A 25,907-nucleotide genomic window follows, 5' to 3' on the forward strand; every position below is an offset into this window, starting at 1 on the left:
TGAAAGCTCTATCATGTGCAGAGGTAGAGCAGCAGAACATAGAGAAAATTTGTGATCAACAAGGTTAATCATTCTAATGCATTACTCTTAACCAGCACATGATCCTCTTTCCTTTGAGGTCAAGGTCATGATTCCATCAAAATCCAATTTGGCTCTCAGACCATCCATCCATCCCAGTTAAGGAGAGGACAACTCTGTGGTAAGCATGTAGGTGCACTTCCAGTCAAAACCAAACTTTCTTGATGCAGATGTAAAAAATTTATTGAGCTAACGTAAGTCTGAAAAATGTAGTAAGAGATCTTTAGTTATGGTAAAATAGTAGAAGTGGGCTGTTTTTTACCTCTAGCAGGACATTTTAGAACTGAGTACCTGCAAGTGAAAGGAGTGAATCAAGAAGCAAGGAGAAAGAGAAAAACAGAAAAGATTATTCAACGTAAGAGTTAGACTAAAGGTTTCTTGTCAACAATGTTTTTTTCTTCTGAAAAGCACAAAGTGGACTAAGCAGAGAATCATGAGACCCATCAGAGAGATCCAGCAATGACAGAAATTCCAAAACTGCGTAGATTTATTTTTTTGGGAAATCTGAGATTCTAACACCAGTTGTTTATACTGGGTTATCTCCTTTAACATCAGCTGGAGTTTGACATGCATCCATCACCGAAAAATCTTGAATTCCTACATTGTCAGAGCATAATAACATTACTCCCAGCAGATCTTTCACAAGCAGTTGTCTTTTATGTGGTTCCAATACACAACAGAAACAATACTACTTTCATGTTGAAACAATTACTTTTTACCTATGATTCTTTCTTATTTTAAAATACCTGAAACATAACAAATATGCTAAATAATTTCTCAGTAGTACTGCTGAAATAAACTTCCATAATAAACATAAAATTTAGTGCAGTGTGCTATGTACCAACCGTTCACAATGTAATGTCCTAGTTGATTTTTTTTAAAATAAAAATATCTTGGGTCTCAGTACTTTGCTCTTCTTACAAACCCCTGTCAACAGCTCAGAGACAGGCCATGTGCTCAGAAAACTGTCTCCAAAACAGAGTCCATGTAATTGAAAATAACTGCTGTTTGAACTACTGAAAATGAGTATGTGCTTAAGGAACAGCTACAAATGTTAGCCTAGAAAGTTTGCTTTGGCTAGCACAGTTTACCCTACTATGATGAGTGGAAGGCAGTGGGTAGAATCCAAAGCCACCTACGATTATGACAGTGCTTGTTAAACATTTCTTTTTCACGAAATGTATAGTTTGGTTGTTTCTTACCTCTGTTTTTCTACTCCCTGCTGATTTACTGCATGGCTTTTATATAGGCAGCTGCCTGTTGCTGTGAAAACAATGCTGAGTTTGCAGCTTTATTTTGATTTTAAAGCTGAACTGGTTTTAAGATGGAACTTAGCTTCTGAGAAGAGCTATGTGACATGACTCACTACAGGAGAGAGAAGGGGACTATGGGTCATCAGTCCCATCTTCTACAGTCCAGACAAACTGAAGAATGGCTGCAATGAGTTCTTTTACCTGGGATGTGCTTGTTTTCTAACTAGAGAAAGAAGGTTGCTAATGGTATTAAAAAATATCTCAGTCTTACCAAGAGAGAATAGTTTTTAAAATGAATGTAGTCAAGAGCTTGCTACTATCTAAGTTTTGCATTTTTTTTCTCCCCAGACCATGCAGAAATTCATTGACTACAAAACTATAAAGTGTGGGCATATTCTTCTTAAAGGATCAGGGATCTTATCCTGCTGCCAAAGATCATGGGGAGAGTCAGGTTGATTGTTTGTTTTCCACATCTAGAAAAAGATGGCTAATTTTTACAGAAGCATCTGGTTTTAGTTGAGAACAACACTATATATTTCCCTCATTTAAGGCTGACTCTAACTTCAGTAGGAGTTAGCTCATGAAGACTTGCCCCTTGCTAGGGTTTCTGAACATGGTTCCTTTAAAAACAACACAATGGCAGAAGAGACAGCACAGGAAGAAAAATTTTGAGCTTTCCCTGAACTGCAGTAGAAATTAACTCTACCAGGTTCTTAGAAAAAACTGCTCCTTTCTTTGGTACATCTCCAAAGGTTAGTAGGATAGAGTTCAATATACCACTAACTCTTAATTTCCTGTGATACAAAATGGTATGTAAATAATACTGTGGTTACCAACAGGATGTTGTAAAAAATGAGGTGGTGGTAAAGCTGAGGGTAGGTGACAGTTGAAAACAAGAGAAACTTTACTCTCTTGTGTGCATGGAATTTCCAACTATGATTTCATCTACTCAGCAAACTACACAAGTTTTACACTGACATCATAACTATCTCCTCTCTGTATCTGATTCAGCATCTTACCTCAAGAAGTGTCTTCTGGTTGGTAGTGATAATAATAATAACAATAATTCGACTCAGTGCTAAAAGTTATATCATATTGCAACTTTATATAGATGTATAATTGTCACCCAATTCAGTATACCTCACCTTTAATGCCTACCCCTTTATTTATAAAAGTCCTTAGAAAAAGCTATAAAATATTACGTATGTAAGTTCCCATTCTTTTTACCAGTTTGGCAATAAGGAACAGCTCTTTAACAAGACATCCAATACACTTCTTAAAAAAATACAAGCTACAGAATGCAATGGAAATTCAAAAATTAAATATAATGCATACTTGCAGAAGTAATCTCTCAAAGGCAAGGAAGTTGTCCCATTTGGAAGTCTGAGGGTGTTTCAAAGTCTGGACTGTGGCCAGTACAAGCTGTAGAAGACCACAATGGTTCTCCAAAGCTTTAAGATTATTTCTGAAAAGCTTAATGTATGAACTGAGTTGTTCTGGGGTGACTCTGCCTGTGGAAAGGAAAAAAGGAAACAGCATTCAGTGGTGGCAAATACAAACCTAATCTTTTTAAATTACAGTGAAAGGGTTATAGAGAACTGTAGAGGCTCTCTCTGCTATGGGCCTGATCCTAGCTTCACTGCAGTCACTGGGAGCTTCAGCTGCAGCAACAGGTCAGACAAAGACTTCATCCATGAATTGTGGCTTAAGGTTTGTAGTATGTCAGCTTTTTAACAATGCACAACAGATGCTGACATAATGGGCAATATAATTTTTTGTTTTCAGACATAGAGGGACATTAACTTAAGCTAGGGAAATAATACTTGACAACTGCTTCTAAAACATCTTTCTGTTTTTACCAGAAGTTCAGTGGCAATTTGTGAGCCTTTTACCTTACACCAAACTCACACCCTCTCACCACTTCCTGAGGATGCATTTTTGATTAGTCTTGACTCAAAAGATAGATATAATGTTAATGATGCAAGGAACTGTTTTCCAGAGTTGTTCTTGGAAGGAACACTTCCAAGGTGTGACTCTTCAGTTTCTGAGACATAATTAGCATAGCATAATTTCACTGGCTATTTGAAAATAGACAGCCAAGTGCCCACACATGGGCCTGTAGATGTCTCCTTATTAGAAAAGCATGAGGGGCACCATTTGGGCCATACAAACACTACAAAATTAGCCATTGTTCCATCCAACATTAAAGTGCAAGTTGAAGTGCTCAACCAATTCATATCTCAGAAAGAATGTCTTTCAGGAAGGAAGGTAGGCCCATGGCAGATCATCTGCCCCAAGAAATTCATCACAGGTGATCACACATGCCATCAACAGGCAATGAAAAGTTATGTCAAAACACCATCGTAGTTGCAAGTCTGCATTGTGATCCAGTCCAGGGCTGGTTCCCGGCAACCTCTGCCAATAACAAGTTATATTCCTCAAGCAAACCAGACTTAAAGAGCAGGGATATATGAATGGAGTGAGGAGGATCCTTTAACAGGACAGTCTTTGGTGCCAGGAAGACACTAGGGTGAGCTGATGCTAAGTGGTTCATGGCTGACACCACCGATCATTTTACTCAGGACTGTTCCATAAAGGAAAATTCTCTTAAAACTGCCTCTGGATTTTTTCTCTGCGTTTGGTTATATCATCACTTTACAAGGCTCCCCGTCTCCCTCTATCCTTTCAGTGTCATATAAATGGCGAATAAATTATTCCAACAGTGAATAAATGCTGAAAGCTCCTTCTATTATTTTCAGTGATACCAAGGGCAGTCTTTGGAAGAGCATTTAGATTTGGGAAAGCTGCTAAATAAAGCAAAAGCACACAGGCTCTTTATGTGAATTTTAATGGAACGCATCAAACCGAAAAGTCAGCAAATTAACACACAAATCAAGCTGACACCACTCAGTAGGCCGGAGGGCCGACAAAAGGCTTTCAGTTAGCCCACATAGGCTAAAACAGCAACCATGGCCATGTGTGTTTTTAGACTAAACACTGGAGCTTTCAGTCTTGTTTTATTTCTTTTAAAGCTGTGTCAGGCAGATTTACACGGTGATTTGAAAATGTCAACCATGATGCCTTGCAGCATACCTTTGATAATGACTGCATTATTACCTAGAGCAGTCCTGATATACTGTAGCATATTCAAAATCTGATAACTTGCTTCAATTGAGAAAACATGCAGTTGCCAGCCTTCCCTCATACGAAACAGTAAAATAAGAGAGCTTTCGAGACTTCTGATTTCAATTAAAAAAAAATTCAAGAGTTTTGTTCTATATTGTTCCTTGTGAAAGTGAATCCAGATGCAGCACTGGATCAGTTTGAGATCCATTCAGCACCATTTTAGATAAACAATCAAACTCTTTCCCACCCTCAGAGTATGACCAAAAGAAAGTCCAACACATATGTAAATATAAGTAAAATCCTGACCTTAGCAAGTCATTAACAAAACTTACATTGGCATTACTGAGTCCAGCATCTCATCTGTGATATTTACAATACCCATGGAACCACTCAGATCCAGGGTTTGAGAGTTCCAGCCAATTTCTACACAGAAATCTCCCTGGATAGCTAGCTGATAAATACAACTATTTCAGAAGCTGAGGAAAGGAATTTAGGAAAGTGATTGGTGGTAATCAACAATTAAATTACTTTTCCTGAGGCCTAAATCCTCATCACCTTCCTGCTGCTTGCTCACAGAGGGAGACTTCAGCACAATAGACTAAATTTAATCTAATCTCAACCCCACCAGCCTCTTGGATTTTTAAAGTCCCCCTGCTGTTTCAAGTCATTTTGTGTTGCAATGTGGCAGACAGGTCCTAAGAAATCGAGAGGAGATAGATTTCAATCACACCATCATATTTCAACTGTTCTTCTAAAGCATATTCTGAGATTCACAGGCAGAAGATGGCAATTACTGGCAGAAGACTTTACTGTAAGCATCTTGTCTTGCTCTCTTCTCTTCTTCCTGCTCCATCACAGTCATACTCTGCTCCAAACTCTACATCCATGCATAGCCAGATGTCTTGTGTGGGCATCAAAGTCTAACTTGTGAGGGCTACATTATGCTGACAAAGCATTGGATAATTTTTTAATTCCTGGATGTGGAAAAGAGAAGCATGACCTCAACCACCCTTAAGGGATTTAAAAATACTGATAACCTTTCTTGCACAAATGCAAGGAATTCCGTACTGTCTGGGAAATAACCTCTGCCATTAATACTTATCAAGCAGCACCTGTGAAACAGGTATGTTTGTCCCAAACTCTGTCATCTACTTTAAATCCCAACACAGGACTTGATAAAAACAATATCTACTGAAAGCAATATTAAAACAAAACAAAAGTCAAACACACACACACACACACACAAAAACAACAAAAAAGAAAACCCAACAACAAAAAAACATTTCAAAGCTTCATGCCTCTTGCCAAGTACAACAAAGACGATAAAATGGGTAGGTGGTGACTGGGAAGTATCACAGTGAAACTCAAAAGTTAACAGAATATAGGAGGATGGGGAGCAGAGAAGAAAAACAGTGAGTGATGTTGACAGACTGATGATGTGGGGGAATTGATTCAGCTAAGAAACTATGCATGGTTAGTTTGGTACAATTAACATATTTGTGCACTAATATAAGAATCTTGGGCAACAGAATGAAATAACAGTGTAAGGAACGAAACTGGACATTACGGAAGTAGCAGAAAGATGATGGACTAGGGATCAGGCTCATTACTGAAGGACCTGTTCCATCCAAGAGATGCTAAATGTCAGTGTGACAAAGCAGCTCTGTGTTTTAGTACTCTGAAAAATGAAGGATAAAAAGGAAGTGATAACAGGGACTAGGCTAGTCTAGGAAAAGAGAAAACAAATATTTGTGTCTAAGAAATGGTGAAATTAGCTATCGTATTAGCTGATGTCAGGAGTATGAAAAGCTTCAGGACAAATATCCAAGAAAAAAAATACCTTACATCACACAGAAAAGGGAGATAAAATGCAAAGTACATTTATCAAATAATATAATGACAAACTGATATGTAACCAGTTAACGAATTAATTATAATGCATATGGATTTAGCATAGCATTAACTATGCCATAGCCATATTTGAGTGAGAAAAGACTAGGATTAGAAGAATTGCAAGATATCTAAGAAACATCCAAATGTAGATGGCAGGTAATATGCAATAGAGAAGTATTAGCATATAATAAGAAAAGTGTGTTCATCTGTGTGCATGTACATATTTATAGTACAAATTCTGGTAACAAATGGTTCCAGAATGGGGGTTGTCAGAAGCTTGTGGAACATCATTAACATGGAGAAAGAGCAGAAGGCACAGCTGGATTGCTTTGAGAATTGGACTAACGTAAGTGGGATGAAATTTAACAGTATAAACTGCAAAATTATGGATTTTGAGGCTAGGATAAGAGCATCTGCTGTAAATGAGGAGTTAAAACCTGGAAATGACAGAAGAAGGAAATAATGTCTAGGCCTCCTCATCGTAAAAAAGCAGGTACAATTCGTACCAGGTGATATAGTTCCAGTAAAAACAAGGCCATAGAAATGCCTCAATATAAAGCCTCTCCCTCCTCGAGCACTTCATGCAGCTCCAATCAGTCCCATTCTTGGAAGTTTAACTCAAAATTGTGACACATGCACAGAGAGGTTACTATAGTGATTATAAAGTTACTAAAGCAAAATAGAAATGCCTGGTTTATACAAGTTCCCTGTCCCAGCTGGAAAAAAAAAGGTCTCTATGAATACATGAAAAATATTTATATTAAGGTTCAATATTGATACTAAAACTAATGGGGATAAATAAAGCATGGATATATTTACACAAGACATTAAAAAACATCACTGTATCAACCAATCTTCCAGTAGTGGAGATGAATTGAGGCAAACAAATTTAACTCAGTCTAATGTGAAGTTTGATGAGTATCTAATGAGCAGTTGCATAAATGTTCACAAGACTTAATTCAATACAAATGGCCGCCTTCAATCCTTCACTGCTATGATAATTAATTTGCAAACATATTGGGACATAGGAATTCCACCTCCAACTTTCAAGAATTCAGGGCAGATCTCAAAAGAACTGCAGATCACTTTTGCCAACTTTTACATTACAGAAGTTGTAGCTTGGTTTTGGTTGTTTCTTAATAATTAATTGAAATAAATAATTTTTTGTTAACTATGAAAATAGCAGCACTGAATACCAACACTTGCAACATTGTATCACATCAAAAATAACACAGTTCATACGACATGTACTGATGATGATGTGCACGATTAGACTGAAGGGAAGAAGTATTTCTGTTACTAGTAAAGCAGATCATTCAAGATAAACATACTGTAGCAGAAATTACCAGCAACCGATACTAAAGGTTTGTCAAAAATCTGGTTTTGAGTAGTGAGAGTAGACTGAGTGGAAGAGAAGGACTTCCACCTCAACAGTTAAACAAAAAGTTAACTGGACAAACCACATTTATAGATTTCAAGACACAATTCAGCAGTATGACTTTTTTTCCATTTTAAACTAATGCTGCAGTCTGTGTAATTCAATGTAGGCATTGCTTCAGGAATATAATTATTTTTCAAGATAGATTTACTGGTAAAAGTAATTTTTTAAATTCATAATCCAAAACTGCATATTTTTGTAACATAAAAATTTATGGATGAACAAGGTGTCAAAAGAGCAAAGGTCAGAATTATCAATGCAGTGTTCCAACCATAGAGGCCTTATTTTTTCATGTAACAGTTAATTATCTCCACAGTAAAAGAAAACAAGTAAAGAAAACAAGTAAAGAGGAAAGTACATTTTGTTACCAACTGAGTAAATAAGTGGATGCTCTTCCAAGAATACAGGAACCGCCAAATACACACAGCTTTAAACTTTGTTCAGTTTAATGCAAGAACACAGTCAGAGCTTCACTGGCTGGAGGCTTTTGCTGAGGTCCATTTTTCACTTGAAAGGACCATGAATAAGAAAGAATCTTGGCACCCTTGTGTTCACAGATGAGATTTTTCAAGTCAGTAGAGGGCTGAAGAAAATCCAGATAAATTGTTTTGCTTGTCCACAGTCTTAGGAATATAGACCTATCTCTCCCAGTAGCAATGCCGGATACTTGAGAGGAATGTAGAAAGCTCTTGTATTCCACAAAGCCAATTGGGAAACTGTACTAAGGGAGTTGGATATTTTACAAACCAAGTGAGAGCAATTTAGCAGGACAGATGATGCCCCTTATGTCTCCTTGTTAGTACAATTTCCAGATGTTGTTATTAATTCAAAATGTTTTTGTAATTCTTGGGAAGTTTCAATAGCAATCTTTAAAAGTAAGTGCCACAGAAATAATTTGATCTCAACTTTTGTTTAGCTTACTTCAAAAGTCATCCAGCCCTCAAACTATTAATAAAGAAGAGAAGAACGTCAACTAATCCCTAGTTCTTTGGAGAGATGGAAAGTAGGCCAGTATGAGATGCTGTTTGGCTGGCTTCTCCAGAATAAGGTTCTGGACCCAACGAGTTCTAACTTACAGCAGACTGAAAGCAGAATTCCCAAGCTTATTTCTAAGAGTGCATGCTCATCTCCCACAGACATGAACTCATCTGCTCTTGTCACTTGTAAGCCTCTCCCTTTTCTGTTGCAGGAACATCACTTTCCAGATAACCCCATGGTTACAGGTATGAGCAAGTCCCCACTAGAACAATCCCAGGATAAGCCCATCTGGGGGATCTCAGCAGTCCCTGAAGCACACCCCTAAACACACTGCCACATGGCAGTGGCAGCCTCCTGCTGCCTGCTCCCTGCAGCACTGTGCCATCGAGGAAGAGCTGCAACTGGCCTTCCTTCCTGGCCCTTACTGACCCCCATTCCTCCTGCCACTTTAACAACAGCTGGGGGACATAAACAGGGGAGGACAGCCACTTTTCCCTGCCTGTCATAGGTTTTCCAGTGCATCTGAAGACGTTGAGGGAGGCAGAGTCTGTCACATCTCACACGTCTAAAGGTACAGCAGTGGTTTTCATGGAGTCATAGACTGGTTATAACTACACTGAGGTTTAGTAAATTCTGGAATAGAGGCATACACCTGGAACAAATAAAACTTGACTCTACTTACTTATTCAACTAGCACTTGCCATGTGAGCTTAAACATCTAACCAGACTTGGCTTCAGTCTCATCAACGGTAGCATTGAGTTAGTTATCTCAAAAGCAGTGTATTCTTTATCACTAGATGTGTATGGTGCCATTAAATCCATGTTTTAACAGTGTTCCTATACAGACAATTTATATTCAAACAAATGCCATATGCTATTTTACTCTCTCTCACAAAGTGGAAACCATACTTAAATATCAGTTCTGATGACTACTCTTTTGAAATTCTTTTACGTGCCTTAAAACAAATAAAACCTAATCAATTATATGGGACAAAGATAACTAAAGCACTCTAATATAACAATCAAGATTTTCAGTTTTAAGCACCTAAATGCAGATGCCTAAATATGACCTCAGTCATGATTTATGACTCCTAGATTACTTATTGTTTCATGTTTCCATAATACATCCTGAGGGATTTGATAAATATAACTGGCAGTTTATGCGTCTCAATATGAACTGATAATTTCTTTCTTTTTTGTCCTTCAGAGCTCTGTTTTTAAATGTTCTGGCACTTCAAACCATTGTTTCCTTCTTCGTACACTCTACCATTCAGTTTTCCCTCTTTTAAATGTTAAATCAGTATGCACAAAAAAGTAACAACCCTCTCTAGCCAGTGTCTACAATATTCTCTGATTGCCCTTCCAAATATTAAAGCAAATTTTAGAACTGTTTGAATAAACAGGTGAAATCTTGTCTTCCAGAATTAAGCTTTCTAGGAGCTGTCATCAATATAAAACTTCTAATTTAATGCTGGCATACCAGAATTTCCCAAATACTCCTCTTAATCGTGACTAAATATGTATTGTGGTCATATTTTATTACTTACTTTTTAACTCTTCCACCAAGTTAATAAATACAGAGTACTCTGTAGGTCACATTCCAACCAGAGGGTCTCCAGCCCTTAAAAGCTGGTAGCCCTTGAAAACAGTAACTGACTGTGACTGTAAAAGGACATGAAATCTACAAATTTCGTTGAATTATCTCCGGAACACTCTAAACTTCTCACAGAAATGAATCAACTTGTTTGTCTTAAAATAATATTCCTGAAGGACTTCAGGTGGCTTGCGCATGTCCTCATTTAGCACTACGACATATGTTTTCAGACACTGAAGTACTTCATCGTGTTCTTGGCATGCTGTCCCAGAGAAAGGGAGGTCATTGTTCTTCTTTGCTATGTTATTCACAGGACTGATTATTTCTCAAATGATTTCTGGAAGACTTCTGCAGCTGAGAATATCCTAATAATCATTTTGGGTGGTAAGCAAATAAATAGGGGATGGAAAACATGATGATTGTATGAGTACATCCACATGTAATTCACCATGTCTCATGTGTAACGAGTCATCCTTTCTGAGACTGAATGAAGAGGCTTACACAACTATGTTTGGAAAAAAAGCACTGGGCAAACCACCCAGTTTTACTGAATTGCCATGTTCCACCTCAAGTTTTACACTTAGGGACTTTGCAAGCACACCAACACGTACTGTATCTTTGGTTTAAATCCTTCAGCACAGGCTGTTCTCAGTTACACTTCACTCCTTCTGAATTACTTTCAGCCACTTTCTTCGAGTTTGTTCCCTCTCTGTTTTTGACTAGATGGCTCAAAGCACAGTACTGTGTTGATTGCCACAACTACCACAGTGTTCCAGCAAAGTGCAGGCGCCATGAGTTTCCACTGAATGTCAAGCAGACACCAGAGTCAGCATCTCCCAACCCGTACTCATCAACTCTCTTGCTGATGTAAAACAGTCTCTGTGGCTGACGCACCCTACGAAATGAAGATCTCACAGCACACATTGCAGCAAGTTCTACCTTATCTTCAACCAGGCTGCTTCCCCACAGATCTAAATAACAGCAGTTGCAGTGAATTTCATTTTCCAGACTTAAAGAATTAGTATTTTGTTTTTCACCCAGCTACAGAGAGGCTTAAGGGACCTGCTTCTGTGTTTTAACCATGTCTTGATCATCACAAATGGACAGTCTACTAGTACAGTGACTTTTTTTTAAAACCTCAAATTTAAAATTTGAAAATATTTACTTTCAAGACTGAGAAGAACTCAACATCAGCAAAAAATAATGTAAGCTTAGTGAGTAAAAAAATATCTCAGGTGTTTACCTGAAAAAACCCCACCAAATAAATTTTAGCAGAGAACAGAAAATAGTAACAAAATGACTTCTCTTCAGGAAATTGCATCAGCATTCAGTAAGTGATGAATAGTATCCTGAATACCTTACTTTACAAATATGTGTGTATGCAAATTTTTTTCTTTTTTTTTAATCAGCTTACTTCTATAGAGGACTTCTGATCTAGCTTTATCAGAACACTAATTCACGAGTACTCAAAAACTGGAAGAAGCATTTCAACCTTTCCTGGTCGATTTGGTTTGTTTGGTATAAAAGTTGTTTGTTTAAAGACATTAGAAACACCAATTTGCTACCGCTACAGATTCCAGAAAATGAAGTAATGCTACTCATGAAATCTCTCAAAACAGCACTAGTTACCAACATACGTGCAAATAAATGCTATTTAAATTTTCAAGTTTTAACTCAAAGTAATTTTCTCTTAATTTAAACAGTATAAAAAATTTATAACAATATAGTTTGCATTAAACCTTTGTTTCAAAATTTCACAAATGTTTATCTGCACATTAATGTTTACTCCCATTTATTGTGGACATCATCTAAATTGCCCAGAGAAAGACCACACTAACATAGGTTTTTTACTATAGTTTTATTAAGACAAATAGACTTCATAATGAAGTTAATATAAGCTTTGCAGTATTACATTAGCAAATAATACAAATAATGAAATTATATATTTGCAGAATTCCTGCAAGAACAATACATGTGTGTTTATTTTTAAATTTTTAAGAATTATCGTCAGCTCTAATCACAACCAGACAGGGAAGGGATGTGGCCCCAAGTTCATATTTAAGTCTTTAGGTTTACTGCCCAGAAAAAAAGTTGATATAAAAATAACAAAAAAATCAAAACTTTATTAAAAAAAATCCAGACCCATAGAAGACTATTGTCACCTCACTCTCTTCTTAAAAGGAACAGTTAAGTTAGCCAAATAGTCCTGCATCCATGTGCCAACTACAATTTAATCAAAGAAAACATACCACCAGATTATTTCTCTGTTTCTCATCACTGCACAGGATTCTGCGTTTCACTTCCATCTGCTAACTGTTTTATAGCAGTGAAGTGCAAAGTAAATAAGGTATGAGACACAAATATGACATGCTTTACAATTTTATTAGGGCGTGAACCATTACCCATCTTACACCACAAGAGATTGCTTAGCATGCAGTACATTATTCACAGAACAAGAGACAGTTGAGACAAAAATACCTTTACTGAGACTTTTTAAGCTAACTTAACCTTGGAGCTGTTATTTTTGCAAGAATATGAAGTCACAGAAATAAAAATAAAGTAAAAAAAAATTCAATAAGATCTTAGGGTAAATCATGGTAGTTGGTACTTTAGAACCAGCTGAAGTCTTTCTTTAAACTTAAATCAAGAGTGAGTAGTCCCAATATAATACTTCTTTTTTAAGGTAATTCACACAATGCATAATTCAGTAGTTATAAAACAAACAAAAAGCCCTAACCCAAACCAACTCACAACACTCAAAACAAATTTGATCAACACTTGATTTGCTAAATAAGAACAGCAAAAAGCCATTTATAGTCACCTGTGGGGAATACCTTCCTAAAATATTGAGGGAGAAATTTTGCTTCCAAATAAACTCCTTGCAATATAGGGACTACAGAATGCTCTATGAAAATTCTATTTTTTTTCTTCAATACTATCCTAAGTAATTGCAGTTTTGGATTAAAACATCTAGTAACCTGTTCTGCTTTAAATTTATTTAATTTTGTTATGAGTCCACTTCACATTACCTATCTCCATCTCCTTCTCTAAATTAGGCAAGTTTCCTTTAAGCAGAAGGCAGGACTTAACTCCCAGGACTCCTTCCAAACTCATTCCCAAAAGCTATAGCTGTTGTTGCAGTAGGACAACTCAGTGGAGTTGCACACTCCAAACCATTCTTTTTATCTCTACACTGGATTCCAAGGTATTTTTTTTCAGATAGGATGTGTAAATGACACAGATGTTCTACCATAATTTTTTTCTCTCTTCTCACTTCAATAACATGAATTTTATTGTGTACGTTTCCCAGAAAAAAAATTGCACTTTGAGGTTCAAATTGGTACTCTGTCATTAAAGATAATACAAACCAGTATACAAATAACAGGTAGATGTGAAGTAGTGAAGTGGTGTTTTCTTCAAGTCATAAAGGAATATAACTTACTGAAGGACAATTCAGTAGGCAAAAGAGGGAGGGGAACAAGGAAAGGCAAGAGACAAATGAAAGAACCTGCTAAGTTGTTAAAAAAAGAAAAAACAAAAGCAGAAAGAAGAATTGACTGAATCAGCTGAGCAGCTACAAGATTGACAGAGCTGGATAAGAACAAGCTACCTACAGCTGCCTTTTTGGTTTTAGACTTTTCTTCTTCTTCATGAAATACACTGTATTGCTTCACCAGTTAAGAGTTCTTTCACTTTTAAATTCATTGGTATTAAAGTGTCACCATCTGTGTTTGGAGCTGGCATAGTACCTCTTTTTCTATCCTCAAGTTTTTGCTCAAATAAAACAAACACAGTTAACAGCAGTAAACTTAAGGAACTGCACACAGGGAGTCCTCTCGTTCTTACGTATTTCCAGTGTTTGAGCAAAAGTCTAACAAGGACAATTAAAATTTATTGTTTGCTAGCACAATATTTCAACATTTGGGACACAGCAGTTTCCAGTTCTCTTTTCAACTGTAGAAACAACCTTACTCAGTAAGAACACATCTCAGGAGTGACTGTAGACACTAGAAGCCTTTTGCCACACTCCACACACTGTTTTGCAGCAATCAAAATCTTCTTTTTCCAGCCCTTATTTCAACCTTTTCTGTGATTATGTCGTTGCAATAGTCTACTGGTGGATCTCTGACCTAAGTTCTTCGAACTTCAGGATTAAATGTGTCTGTCCAGTTGAACATGAATCAGTAATATGCCCTTGCACCAATGGAAGTGAAACGTACGAGGCGGCATCAGCACAAACGCAGCTGGCAGGCAGAGGGAAGTGATTATAAGCCTCTGTTTAGTACAGATATTGTGAGACAATATCTGGAGTATGAAGTTTTGGTCTCCATAGTACAAGACACACTCAGGCAGGTCCAGAGAAGGGTCACTACAATGGTTTAGGAGGTTAGAGAAAAGGATGCACAAGTAAAGGCTAAAGAAGACGCGTTTGCTTAATCTCAAGATACAAAAGTGGTGAGGAGTGTTACTTCCTGCCTTCAAGGATGTAATGAGTGATTACAGGGAAGACTGAATCAGATGCCTGGGAGATGCACAGGGAGAGGATAAGAAGCAATAGTCACACACTGCAGCAAGTGAAAAATCAAACTGTGCATAAAGGAGAACATTTTCTTCACAAGGGTGGTAAGACCAGTGCAGGGTACCCAGATAGGCTGTGGAATTGCCATCTTTGGACATATTCAAAATTCAGCTGAACAAAGTCCAACATATCTAGTTGTTTTAAAGCTGTCCTTGATTTGAGCATGGGGTTATTCTACAGTTCATCCCTATTTGTTGATACCACTCATTCTGTGCTATGATGGAAGCAGTCATCAAAAAGGGTAAACTTTCTGCCAAGTCTTTTCAGTCAGCTTCATATTTACATAACTCTTTCTCCAGGATCCTTGATAAGAAAGGATCCATGTCTGGGCTCTTAAAATGAGCCTTCTGCCACTGCCTTATCTTCTCTTTACCACCAAGCTTCTGTCACGCTGTTGCCTCCAAATCAATAGTTGTTTCCAAGCCCAGTAAGCACTACGTTCACTCTTCAACCTGTACAGGATTCACACCAAGAGCATAAGTACTTACTCCTCATAAATCGCGTTTCTTTCAACTATAGGAATCTCCATGTGCTAGATGGAAAAAGAAGGGATGGATAAATTGCAAAATATGCATATGGGCATCACACCTCACATAGTTCCAGCTATTCTAAGTTATGTTTGTTTTTTCTTTTGAGTAATTGTTTTGTGCTCTCAGATGCTACTCTGAATATTGGCAGATGAGAGTGAAAAAAAATGAATTGGCCCACCATTCAACTTGAAAGAAATATAATGATTAGTGCAAAGATGGGTCCTCAGCTGGTGATGTTTCTAAACAACACTACATACAAATGCAGTGTCACTTACTGATGAAAACCAAGCTTCTGCTCCTGAATCTCTCTCCATCTCAGCTATTTTGTCATATCTCCTGAAAAACAGATAAATTCATGGGCGGGAATACCAGTGTCCTTCATCTTTTCTGTTATATCTAATGAGTTACAGAGATTATCTGAAAAGTTTAGTTGCTTAAGAAAAACAGCAGAAGGCTTCACACTCTTTAAACATCTGGAGCTTGGAGCAACATTTCTGTCCTAGACTGGCAAACCCAAATGACTATCTGAAGATGGGATCTATTTAGTTAGTTAGATGAACCCTCAACAGGGTCGAATCCCTGAGCTTCAGCCTGATGTAACGCTGCAAGGTGAAACAGCCATAATATCAGTTTCTTTCTACAGCTCTCAATGTGGTAATTACTATTCAGAGAGACCATCTTCATTAACAGTTATCAGGGAAAGCTTAACCCCATTACATTCAAAGACCATTCCCCCAGAAATGCAAAGACCTATACAGAAGCTCCCCAAATAGGAACATATCCAAAACTTACAGAAACACTTCAAAGTCTTCAAAAACATTTAGCACACTGAGAAGCAAAACGCCTTCCAGCCTCCGGGGGTGAGTGATGCAACAAAACATCTGCTATATTGACCATCAGTGAGGTTGGGAACATTTGCTTCAGGTCAAGACTACGTTTTTAGCTGCACTACAGGGAGAAATCAGGAACTTAGTATTGCAATAGGCAGGAAAAAACAAGTCCACTTGGCTAGAAAGTCCTACACTGCAGGACTTCTGTTACATTTCATGAGACAAAGAGCGGACTAATTTAACTCAGGAACCGCCTGCTCAGGATCCAGGCTGCACAATGGAAGGAGTTCAGGTCAGAGAAAATCAGCATCCCCTCTCCTTCGAAAAGTGCCCCGATGAGGGAGCCCTTGGAGCAGTACTGTGAGACCTACTGTCAAGAATTTGGGACTCCTCAGCCAGGCCTGTTTCAGTTGAGTTGGTACAGGAAGCCACTTGCTTCATGAGGATACCTGGAGGGAAACTGCCTCAGTGATTCTGCAGCTTGGTCTCCCGAAGAATTTGGAGACCAGGTAAACAGGCATCACAGACATGTAACAAACACCCCAAGAACCAGACTACAAAATGGTGTCCTCTCCAAAGTGGGTGGCTATAGTGTCTCCCAAGCCCAGCTGTTATCCAGGTACCCATCACTTACCCAGAGACATGCTGCAGAATGGATTCAAACACCCCGCAGACCACGTCGAGCTCTGCAATGATTATCTGCCTTCTCTTCCCTTGTAAGAACCTCAAACTCAGACTGATACTGTCTTACTACTTGTCTCTCTCACAGAGTTGTCCTAATGGTTGACCAGGGTGAATTTTAGATACCTGAAATCAGATCTGTTTTATCTAGAAAGATATATATGTACTTATCTACTTTATTAGCTCATTTTCTAAGCAGGTAGCTTTTATCCCAAAAGCTTATTCCAGGCATTGATGGTATTGAATCTTGAATATTTTTACACTGGTTTGGTAAAGAGCAAATAGCAGACTAAACATCATTACAGTCCAATGCAACTTTTCATTAAAAAAACCAAAAAATCGCAATTTTATATTCTTTATGCTTTCAGATAAAGTATTGATCTATATAGTCCATTTTAACATACTGTTCTAACTCAAAATGTTATTTCATATATCTAAACTAAAATGTCAGCATCTTCCCATTTCTACCCAAATCAATTTTAGAGTTCAATTCAATCCGTACAAACCAACCCGTCTGAAAAAGTCACAGTACTCTTTTTTACCTCACAAAGACTGAGCCTTTGCTAAATTTATAGTCAGATTGGTTTTTAAAACTGTATTTGTACAGTTCAAATGGACAGAAACCAAATGGCTTTTCTTTTGCTAACAAGGGTTTGTGTAACAGCACACTGCACTTCATTCCTGTTACTATACCAGTGTTTTGACTTTCATCAGTCTCCATGCCAGTAAAAAGACACAATAAAGGAATTCAGACTTGATCAAGGTTTACTGTGCTCTTTTCAAAGAGAAGAGCAAGGGTGTTGCTAAAGCCACAAAAGAACAATAGTAGCAAAGTTTCTACCGCTGCCAAGTACTATGCTAATAGCAAAGCTTTAAAGGAGAGATTCACAGGCTGCCCTGCTCAGAGGATGATTAAGATATGCATCAGTCCTGTGAAGAAGGGAAGTAGAGGAATGTAAAAAGCAGCAACCTCTCCACTGCCTCAAAGCAGCCTCCTTACAGTGACTTACTAAGAGGTGGGCAGAAGTAATCCCTATCCAGTATCTGCAATCTCACGTGAATTTAGCACAATGCTATAAATCTCACCAAAAAGCTATTAAGACAATCCTCTAAACTGTTGTCCAAATAGTTTTTTAAAAAAAATATTTAATTCTTTAAATAAAATACATTGTTTTAAATACCAGGATTTTTATTATGCCAAAATAATTTACACCTACACAGTGGGATATCTGAACAGATTTTATCAAGTATTTATCAGTATTCATCTGGGTATCTAAATCACAAATGCAACTACCTCAGAGGCAAAATGTAGCTCTTAAAAAGCCTTGTTTGTTGGCTTTAGGGGTTTTTTTTACAGTGTTTGTGTGTATATATAGATTGACATGGAATATTTTGGTGCCTCTTTATTTAAATTGCATCTAGAAAAGGACAGCTATACCTGTTTACGTGCAAACACATACTGTTTTGAGAAATGTAGCTAGCTGAAAGAGTTAAGGCAAAACTTAGATGTAACTACTATATTGGTAACATGGTTTCATCCTGTAAAGAAGTTCAGTGTCCACATGCCCACAGTAAGCAATATCAAACAAACACTCCCCAAAAGTCAATACTGACAGCATTACTCAACTCCAAGGAAATTACATCTTAAAAACCATTATACTCATGTCATGTATTTGTGGATTAAACTAATTAAGCAGTATGTAAACTGGATGTAGCACATCCAGCACAGCTTTTGTGGTGGCTGGAATTCTGCACGATGCCTTCTCCAGGGCTGACATCAGAAAATCAAATATGCTCCATAGCTACGCAACTCAGGTTTTGTTCTGCAAATAAAGGGGAAAGCAGTTCCACAGTTTTATGTTCTAGCTGGTTTTATGGACCAACACTTGGCATTTTGTCTCCCTAAGTCTCTTCCTAAGACTTGCAATTCTTCTTTCAAGAAGAAACAGAATTTTAAAATGCTTGCAATGAACAGCTCTGAACAGCTTACTACCCTCCATCACTTGATGAAGTTTGTAACAACAACATAGTTCTTTCACTCACAAAGTGAGTGACAGATAAAATATGCTCTTTTCTCAGATAAACATGGAAGGAAAAAAAGAAACAAAAAAAAAAGCAAATCTTCCTTGAAGATCGTATAAGACCACTTAATGGTCCACCTGAAAACCTGAGTATGACAGAGCTACAGAAAAAGGTCAGAATCCTGCTGTATTTACAAATGTGAAGGAGATGGTCTTAAATTTGAAACTGTGCTTGCTCCAAGAATCCATCCACCAAAACTTACAACTTTAACCACCTTCTTTCCATAGACTCCTTCCGAAACAATTAACAGAACTTTCAGACAACCCCACTACCACTTTCCTTAATACAACTAATAAAATGGATATGCATATTGTGAGAAATATCTCTAATTAAAATTTCAGAGACGGCCAAATAAAGTGAAACAAAGAACTTCATTAACAGCGCTGGGTGCACCAAACTCGTGACCTGGTTCAAGCACACCTGACTGGGAGCAGACAAGCCTTTTTAAGGTCTTTTGATTTACATAACCACTCCCTTGCACCTCCCGTGCCAGGCCCTGCTCCCCTCTTCCTCAAAAGGCCTTTTGGTACAGTTCATTGGTTGTTCCCATCCACCTATCAGGTTGTTTCCCTGCCCCTGGCCACATGGTCCCCTGGCAGTGAGCCCAAATTGGTCTCACTGCCTTACATACTTTCCGATTCACCTTCTTACTAGACCAGTAAGCAAAACAGTAAGTCAGCAGTAGTAACAGTGACCAGAACAACCAGAACAATAAGAACAGCAAATAAGGCAGTAAGCAGCAGTCAGTAACAGTGACCAGAACAACTTGCAACCCGCCAACTCCTGACCACAAAATGGCTCTTCAATCTCCTCAAATGACCTCCAACATGAGGTAACCATGGAAATCCCTGCTTGTAACAAAACCATCTTACTTATTTCTCACAATATCATGGACATCTGAAAGTAATGCTCCAATCTACCCAGTTCAAAAAATGTGATCAAAATTGTTTCCTTTTTTCCTCTTTCTTCTCCTTCCTCAGAACTCCTCTCTCCACTCCTGCTGATTTCAATGGAAGCAGATGGAGTTCCCAGTGGCCTGCAGACATTTAGAGGTGTTGGAGAAAAGATATGAGTCCCCTTCTACAGTTTTCCTACTGTCCTTCCCTCTCAGGAGGAGGCAGACACATTCAGAAGATATCGGAAAGCAAAAACTTGAGCTGCTTGTCCTCCCACAACTGTCAGAGCTCCTGCCACACGCAGCCAGGCAGAGAAAGAGGAAAGCTGGGCATCAGGCACATTGCTTGCGGGGAAACATGGGCAAGCACATGCACACCTCAGAGCAGTGAGCAGCCTTTCAAAGCCCAGAAAACAACTGAATTTATTTCCTTTACACTGAAAATATGGAAACGGGATGGGATCAAGTTTCCAATCACTTCACGGGGCTCCCATGCTGCCAGTGTCACACGTGATGCGGTTTTTCAGGCAGGTGGCCACTGCAGGAGGGCTTGGCTACACCAAATGTAATTCAAAGCTTTGCTTTCAAATGTAATTCACTCCTTATTTCCAAGGGGGAAAAAAGGCAAGAAAGTAGTAGTAAGGAAAATACTCTAACCATCTGACACAGCCGGTCTTAGTAATGAGAGTAAGAGGAAACTTTCATGCTAGAAAAACTCACTGACATTTAATATTAGAGCCATAAAAAACTCAGAAAATATCCTAAGTGTTGGGAAAACCAATGTGCAATCCACTGAGATCTTCCAGTACATGCAGAACCTGAGGTAAAATCATAAAAACTCAAGTCTAAGCACAGAGCAGAGTGAAAGCATTTCCCTTCTCTCCAGCCAATGTTGCCTCATATCACAGCTGCAGTGGAAGGAACCTTTCAAGAAAACACAGCAATCAGGACCAGAACAGGCCACTAGAATTTTTTCTGTCTCAGCAAATGCAGCAATTGATAAACAACACAATTTTCAGCTTCCTGACAGAGAACTAAGATGTTTTGTAGCACAATAAACAAGCAATGAATGCTGTAAAAATGCAGATCTGTTTTAAAAAGTCATTAATAAATACATGTCATCACACAGTGTGACATCTGGGCATGAGTTTTGAGTTTTCTGCATTTATGCCCAATAAGAATTTTTTATTTTGGTGACTGTAGTGCCCTCCTTTCTTTGTTTCTCATTTTATCCCTGTTTATCATTTACAAGACTGCCTCGAATTTTATTTCATCCTTTGAAGTTCAACTGCAAAGTTAACAACTGATTATGATACTAGTGCAAGATAAATATACAATTTACAAAAGAACAAAATTCCATAAACATTAGTTTATGCTACATTTCAAAAAAAACCAAGACAAAAAAATCAAAAATTTGTTTCACCATCAACTCCTAAATGTTTCTGTACGGTACTACATTGGGCCCGCATACATTAGACATTTAGACTGCCATCTGTAAGTGTCACCTACTATGATTAAGAACCAGGTTATTGCAGCCTTCACTGAATACCACAGGAAGGAGACACAGAAGAAAGGGTGGCTAATCTAATCATTCACACAAAGGAGCAAAGGTCATAGATGGATTGTTGCCTCTCGAAGACAAGAAGAAATTACTTTTATAACAGAGTTTCAATGTTAATAATAATTTTTTTAATGGTGCATGTCATACAACAACATGGGGGCTTCTTAACTTTATTATGGTGAATACTGATACGTACATTGAAAGCTTAAACAGGATTTTATTCTTTACTGTCCCTTGCCTCCTTCAGACAAATTTGTAATAGCCCTCTCACAGTTGCTCCTTTTCCATTTCTTTAAAACAGCTTACAGCATTAATGTTACATAAATTTAGAATTTCTGATTAATAATCTACCAGGTATTTGTAAAGACCATACAATATATTACATGTTATAGTTATTAAGAGTTCATGAGTTGGCTGTACATCTAATTCTTCCAGAATATCTTGGCAGTTTACTCTGGAGTCACAGATAAAAGTCTATTGCTCTTATTCCATGAGGACCTTTCTCTCTTGATGAAAAGTTCAGCATAAAATAGTCCCAAGAGTACATACAGTACAGAAAAATACTGCTGTATAGAGCAATATCAGTTTTTATAAAACTAACATTATATCAATTCCTGCATATCACTGAGTATGGTATATAAAGAGAATGAGGTTCTAAAAGAGCTATTGAAAGCCATTATGTTTTAATCTGTATCTCTAACATTTTGAAGAATTCAGGTTTAAAGAGTGTCTAGACGTGTTTTTCAGCTTAAACTCTCTTGAGGCAGGCAGCCTTACTTCACGTAAAACTCACTACTTATGTAATGAAACTACTACCTATATAAAGTAATCATATGTAAGATCTGCACAACTTCTATCAATTGCTATTTACAATGCCTGCTTTCAGGACACAAATCCTGCTGGCTTTTTAAGAAAGCCTAAATTCTCATGCTTTGCAAAATACAGACAAGTAGCACTGCTAATCATTCGCATATGCCTTTAAAACGCTCCTTCTAGAAACCCACTGCTTCTTCATGGCTCTTGATCTTTTTAAGGTTGTTGTATTTAAAACAAAATAAAATTGTGTCTCACTTATATACCAGAAAGATCCTATGGTAGCCACAATGCTCACCTGAAATCTGTTGACAAGGATGGGGGTGAACCAAGGATGGGGGTGAACCAAGGATGGGTGAGTTTTTTCCAAGAGGGTTATGTCAGGAAGGCTATGTCACATTACTCACCCATACTCATCTTAATAGGTAAATTTTCTCTGCTTGCAGCCTCCACAAGGTGTCTCCTGGCCTCCATCACAGCTTCCTTTTGTTTGAGGTTCATGAAGGACTCCCAGAGAGCTTTGGCAGCTGGATCACTATAAGAATATGACAGGGTTACACTAAACAATGCTTGAATAATGGAGTAGGCTTAAGACAACATTTATATTTTGAGATGAGTGCTTCTACTTAGTAATCTCTGAGGTGGGCAGGATACAAGCAAAAATAAAGTGATATAAAAGCTTGATTATTCTTACCAGAACAGTTGCTACAGTTTTAGAAAAAAGAAGCTAGATTTTTTTGCTGCCAATTATAAAGCATTAGAATTCACATATAATAATTAAGCATGTAATCCTCAAAGTAACCACTACTGTTTAACCACGGGAATAGCAGAAACAGTTCAAACTACTTCAGCTACCAAAAAGCTATGGAAAGGATAGGCTCTAGCTTCATCATGGGAGTTTAAATCCCAAAGCCAGTACTTCCAATTCTGAAGGCTGTTGGTATGAACTGATGAACTTTCAGCACTCTGGATTCATGGATTCTCCATACATGAAAAGGATAATGCATAGCAGAATATAACTGTTCTTATGATTGTTGTACTTAGAGATTCCTTTTTATCGTTGCTGTTGCTAAACTTAAATTAGGCTTTCATGTAGCTCATTTGCACTCAGTTCCCTGTCAGTCTTCTCTCTCCTCCAGGAAGCTGCATTTGTTGCTGGTGTGAATGAATTCAGTGTTTTCTCATTGGCAGGGGAGGAGAAGGGAGGAAAAATCCTTGCTTGGGGCTAAAGCCACACATTGAGATTAACCATGTAGAATTTTTTTTTTAATTTATTTTCTATTTTAAAGAAAAAGCTTCCCTCTGTTTTTTTCTTCAGGAGACACTTAACTCCTAAATATGTTTTGATGTAATTTACAACAGGCTTATAAAAATGCCAAAACAAGCTTTGTTTCATGGAAAATAAGACACCCCAATAATTCATTTGATAGCCATTACAGAGCAGCTGTGCTTATGCTCTGTTGCAACATCAGGGCTGTATTTAGCAAATCTGAGCTATCTCCCAAATCAGGTAAGAGGATTGCCAACCCCACTCCAGACATCCTAGAAACCCACATCCTCTGTCAAAGCCTGAGTGGGTGGAAGGACCATGGGAAGAGCGTCGAGTTACTCTTCTTCTGAACTAATTGTAAATGACTAGGAAGAGCAAATTTCACCCTACTGCCATGCTTTAAGAAAAAAAAATATTAAAATTAAATATTAAATGAAATTTAAAAATTAAATTTCCAGTAACAGGGTCAGGAGGCAGCACCTCCCAAAAGCAGCCATCCAGGGACATCTGCAGCAAATCCCTCTACTCCATCACCAAGTGGGATGTGAGCATTGATGCTTCAACTGTTCATGGGCAGCGGCTCCAAAGGGATTCCTCACAAGAAAACGCACACTGATATTTAACATACAATAGTGCAAGAAATAAGGAACATATTTCCAAAGCAACTAGATGCTTCAACACAATACGAAAAATTTCTTTATGGAAAGGGTTGTCAAGCATTGGAACAGGCTCCCTAGGGAAATGGTGGAGTCACTGTACCTGGAAGCATTCAAAACCCAAGCAGATGTGGCACTTTGTGATATCGTTTAGTGGGCATAGGCGTACTCAGTCAGAGGTTGGACTTGATGGTCTTGGAGGTCTTTTCCAACCTTAATGACTCTATGATTCTATGATCCTCAGGTATGCTATTTTTATACACTATCTACTCAATTACGATGCAGTCCTCCCCACCAGGCATCACTTTTAAATGCAGCCTATTGATCCTGTTCACAGGGTATGTCTCACTGTCATTTACAACTGTGCCTCACATTTGAATTTTACAAGGCCACTGCCTTGCCTGTTAAGTAATCTGTTCCTGAACACGCAGTTGCAATACCGAATCGAGAGAGACCAGGAATTGGGCCTAAATGAGCAGGAAGCTAGTGTTAAAAAAACTTTTTTTCCTACTTGGAAGAAAACTCAAACTTCTTTTCAAGATTTTTAATCTGTTCTTATTTTCACAATTCTCTTCATGACCAAAAATGTAAGCAGAGAGTCTCACATAAACACAGATGCCAGGAGCTAAGCCTTTCAAAAAAAGGAAAACAGGCAACATCAGGAAGCTAAAATAAAAGCCTCCGAAATTTTGCACATTTTTGTAGTCTCATCTTTCTTACTCCTGTACTTCATAAAGATATTTAGCAAACAATAAAGTGTGGAAAATTCATCCCCAAAACATCTATAAACCTCAGTAAAAGTAAGAATGTACATAAGGTTACACCATTTTTTCAGCTGTTATCCTTGCTTTCTGCTCTCCCTTTCCACACCATGTGTTGATTAGTCCTGTCACTTTAGACAGCAAGGTCTTTGAAAGCATCATGCACTATATTTGTATAATCACTACAAGTCCCTGTTTCGGCTGGTACTTCTACTTGTTAATATTTTAAACTATAATACCCCTCCAAAATAACAGACTAAATATTTTAAACTAAACAAAAACCTAAAAATATATGAATAAGTCATACTAATGCTTTAAGGAAAAAAAAAAAAGGGAGGGGTGTTGACTTGCTTTTTGCTTTTAATTTCTTTCTTCCTCCTTTAGCCACAGTAGGTTTTCTTTAATCCCAAGGACTAAAGTTTGAGGGGTCCCTGAGGGCTGCTTTAATACACCAAAAATAGCAGAAAGTAAAACAACTGTGGTACAGCCTAAAAGCAGATGGGAGTCAACCACACTCCTGCATGCTTGCATCTCTGTGTAATCTATCGAGTTTCTGTAGACATTTTTCTTCCCACTGCTTTGCAGAATACCTAGTAGTTTAGGTATCATATATAAAACAACAGATAAACAGGATGAGATCAATATATATCAATAGCTAACACAGTCAACTGACTAGGTCAACCCAGAGAAAGCAACAGTTCCTAAACTCAGTCTTTTTTATTTTTTTTTTTTAATAGGGAAAAAGAGCCACAAGAGTACTTCTATGTTTTCTGCTGCAAACACTTTTCCTATTCCCCCTCTATTACCCTTTCTGAGAAGGGTTTTTGCTTGGAAACACTGCCCATTCTTAACCTTCATCAGTGAGAAGACAGGAATGACTGCTGGGAAT

At 37.8% G+C, this 25,907-nt stretch overlaps 1 protein-coding gene across 1 annotated transcript in view; it reads right to left on the minus strand.

The window, feature by feature from the left end:
- Positions 1–25,907, minus strand: part of SCFD2 (sec1 family domain containing 2) — a 188,761-nt gene that overhangs the window by 132,802 nt on the left and 30,052 nt on the right. Inside the window, exons 3-4 of the mRNA XM_051790383.1 lie at positions 22,739–22,866; positions 2,667–2,842 (exon numbers count right to left, since the gene is read on the minus strand). Of these exons, the coding sequence (XP_051646343.1) occupies positions 2,667–2,842; positions 22,739–22,866 (304 nt within the window). The remainder of the gene's footprint in view (positions 1–2,666; positions 2,843–22,738; positions 22,867–25,907) is intronic.

The sequence above is a fragment of the Manacus candei genome, unplaced genomic scaffold (assembly GCF_025592945.1).
Source record: "Manacus candei isolate 608988 ecotype Guabito, Panama unplaced genomic scaffold, ASM2559294v1 h1tg000028l, whole genome shotgun sequence".
NCBI classification, from domain to species: domain Eukaryota; kingdom Metazoa; phylum Chordata; class Aves; order Passeriformes; family Pipridae; genus Manacus; species Manacus candei.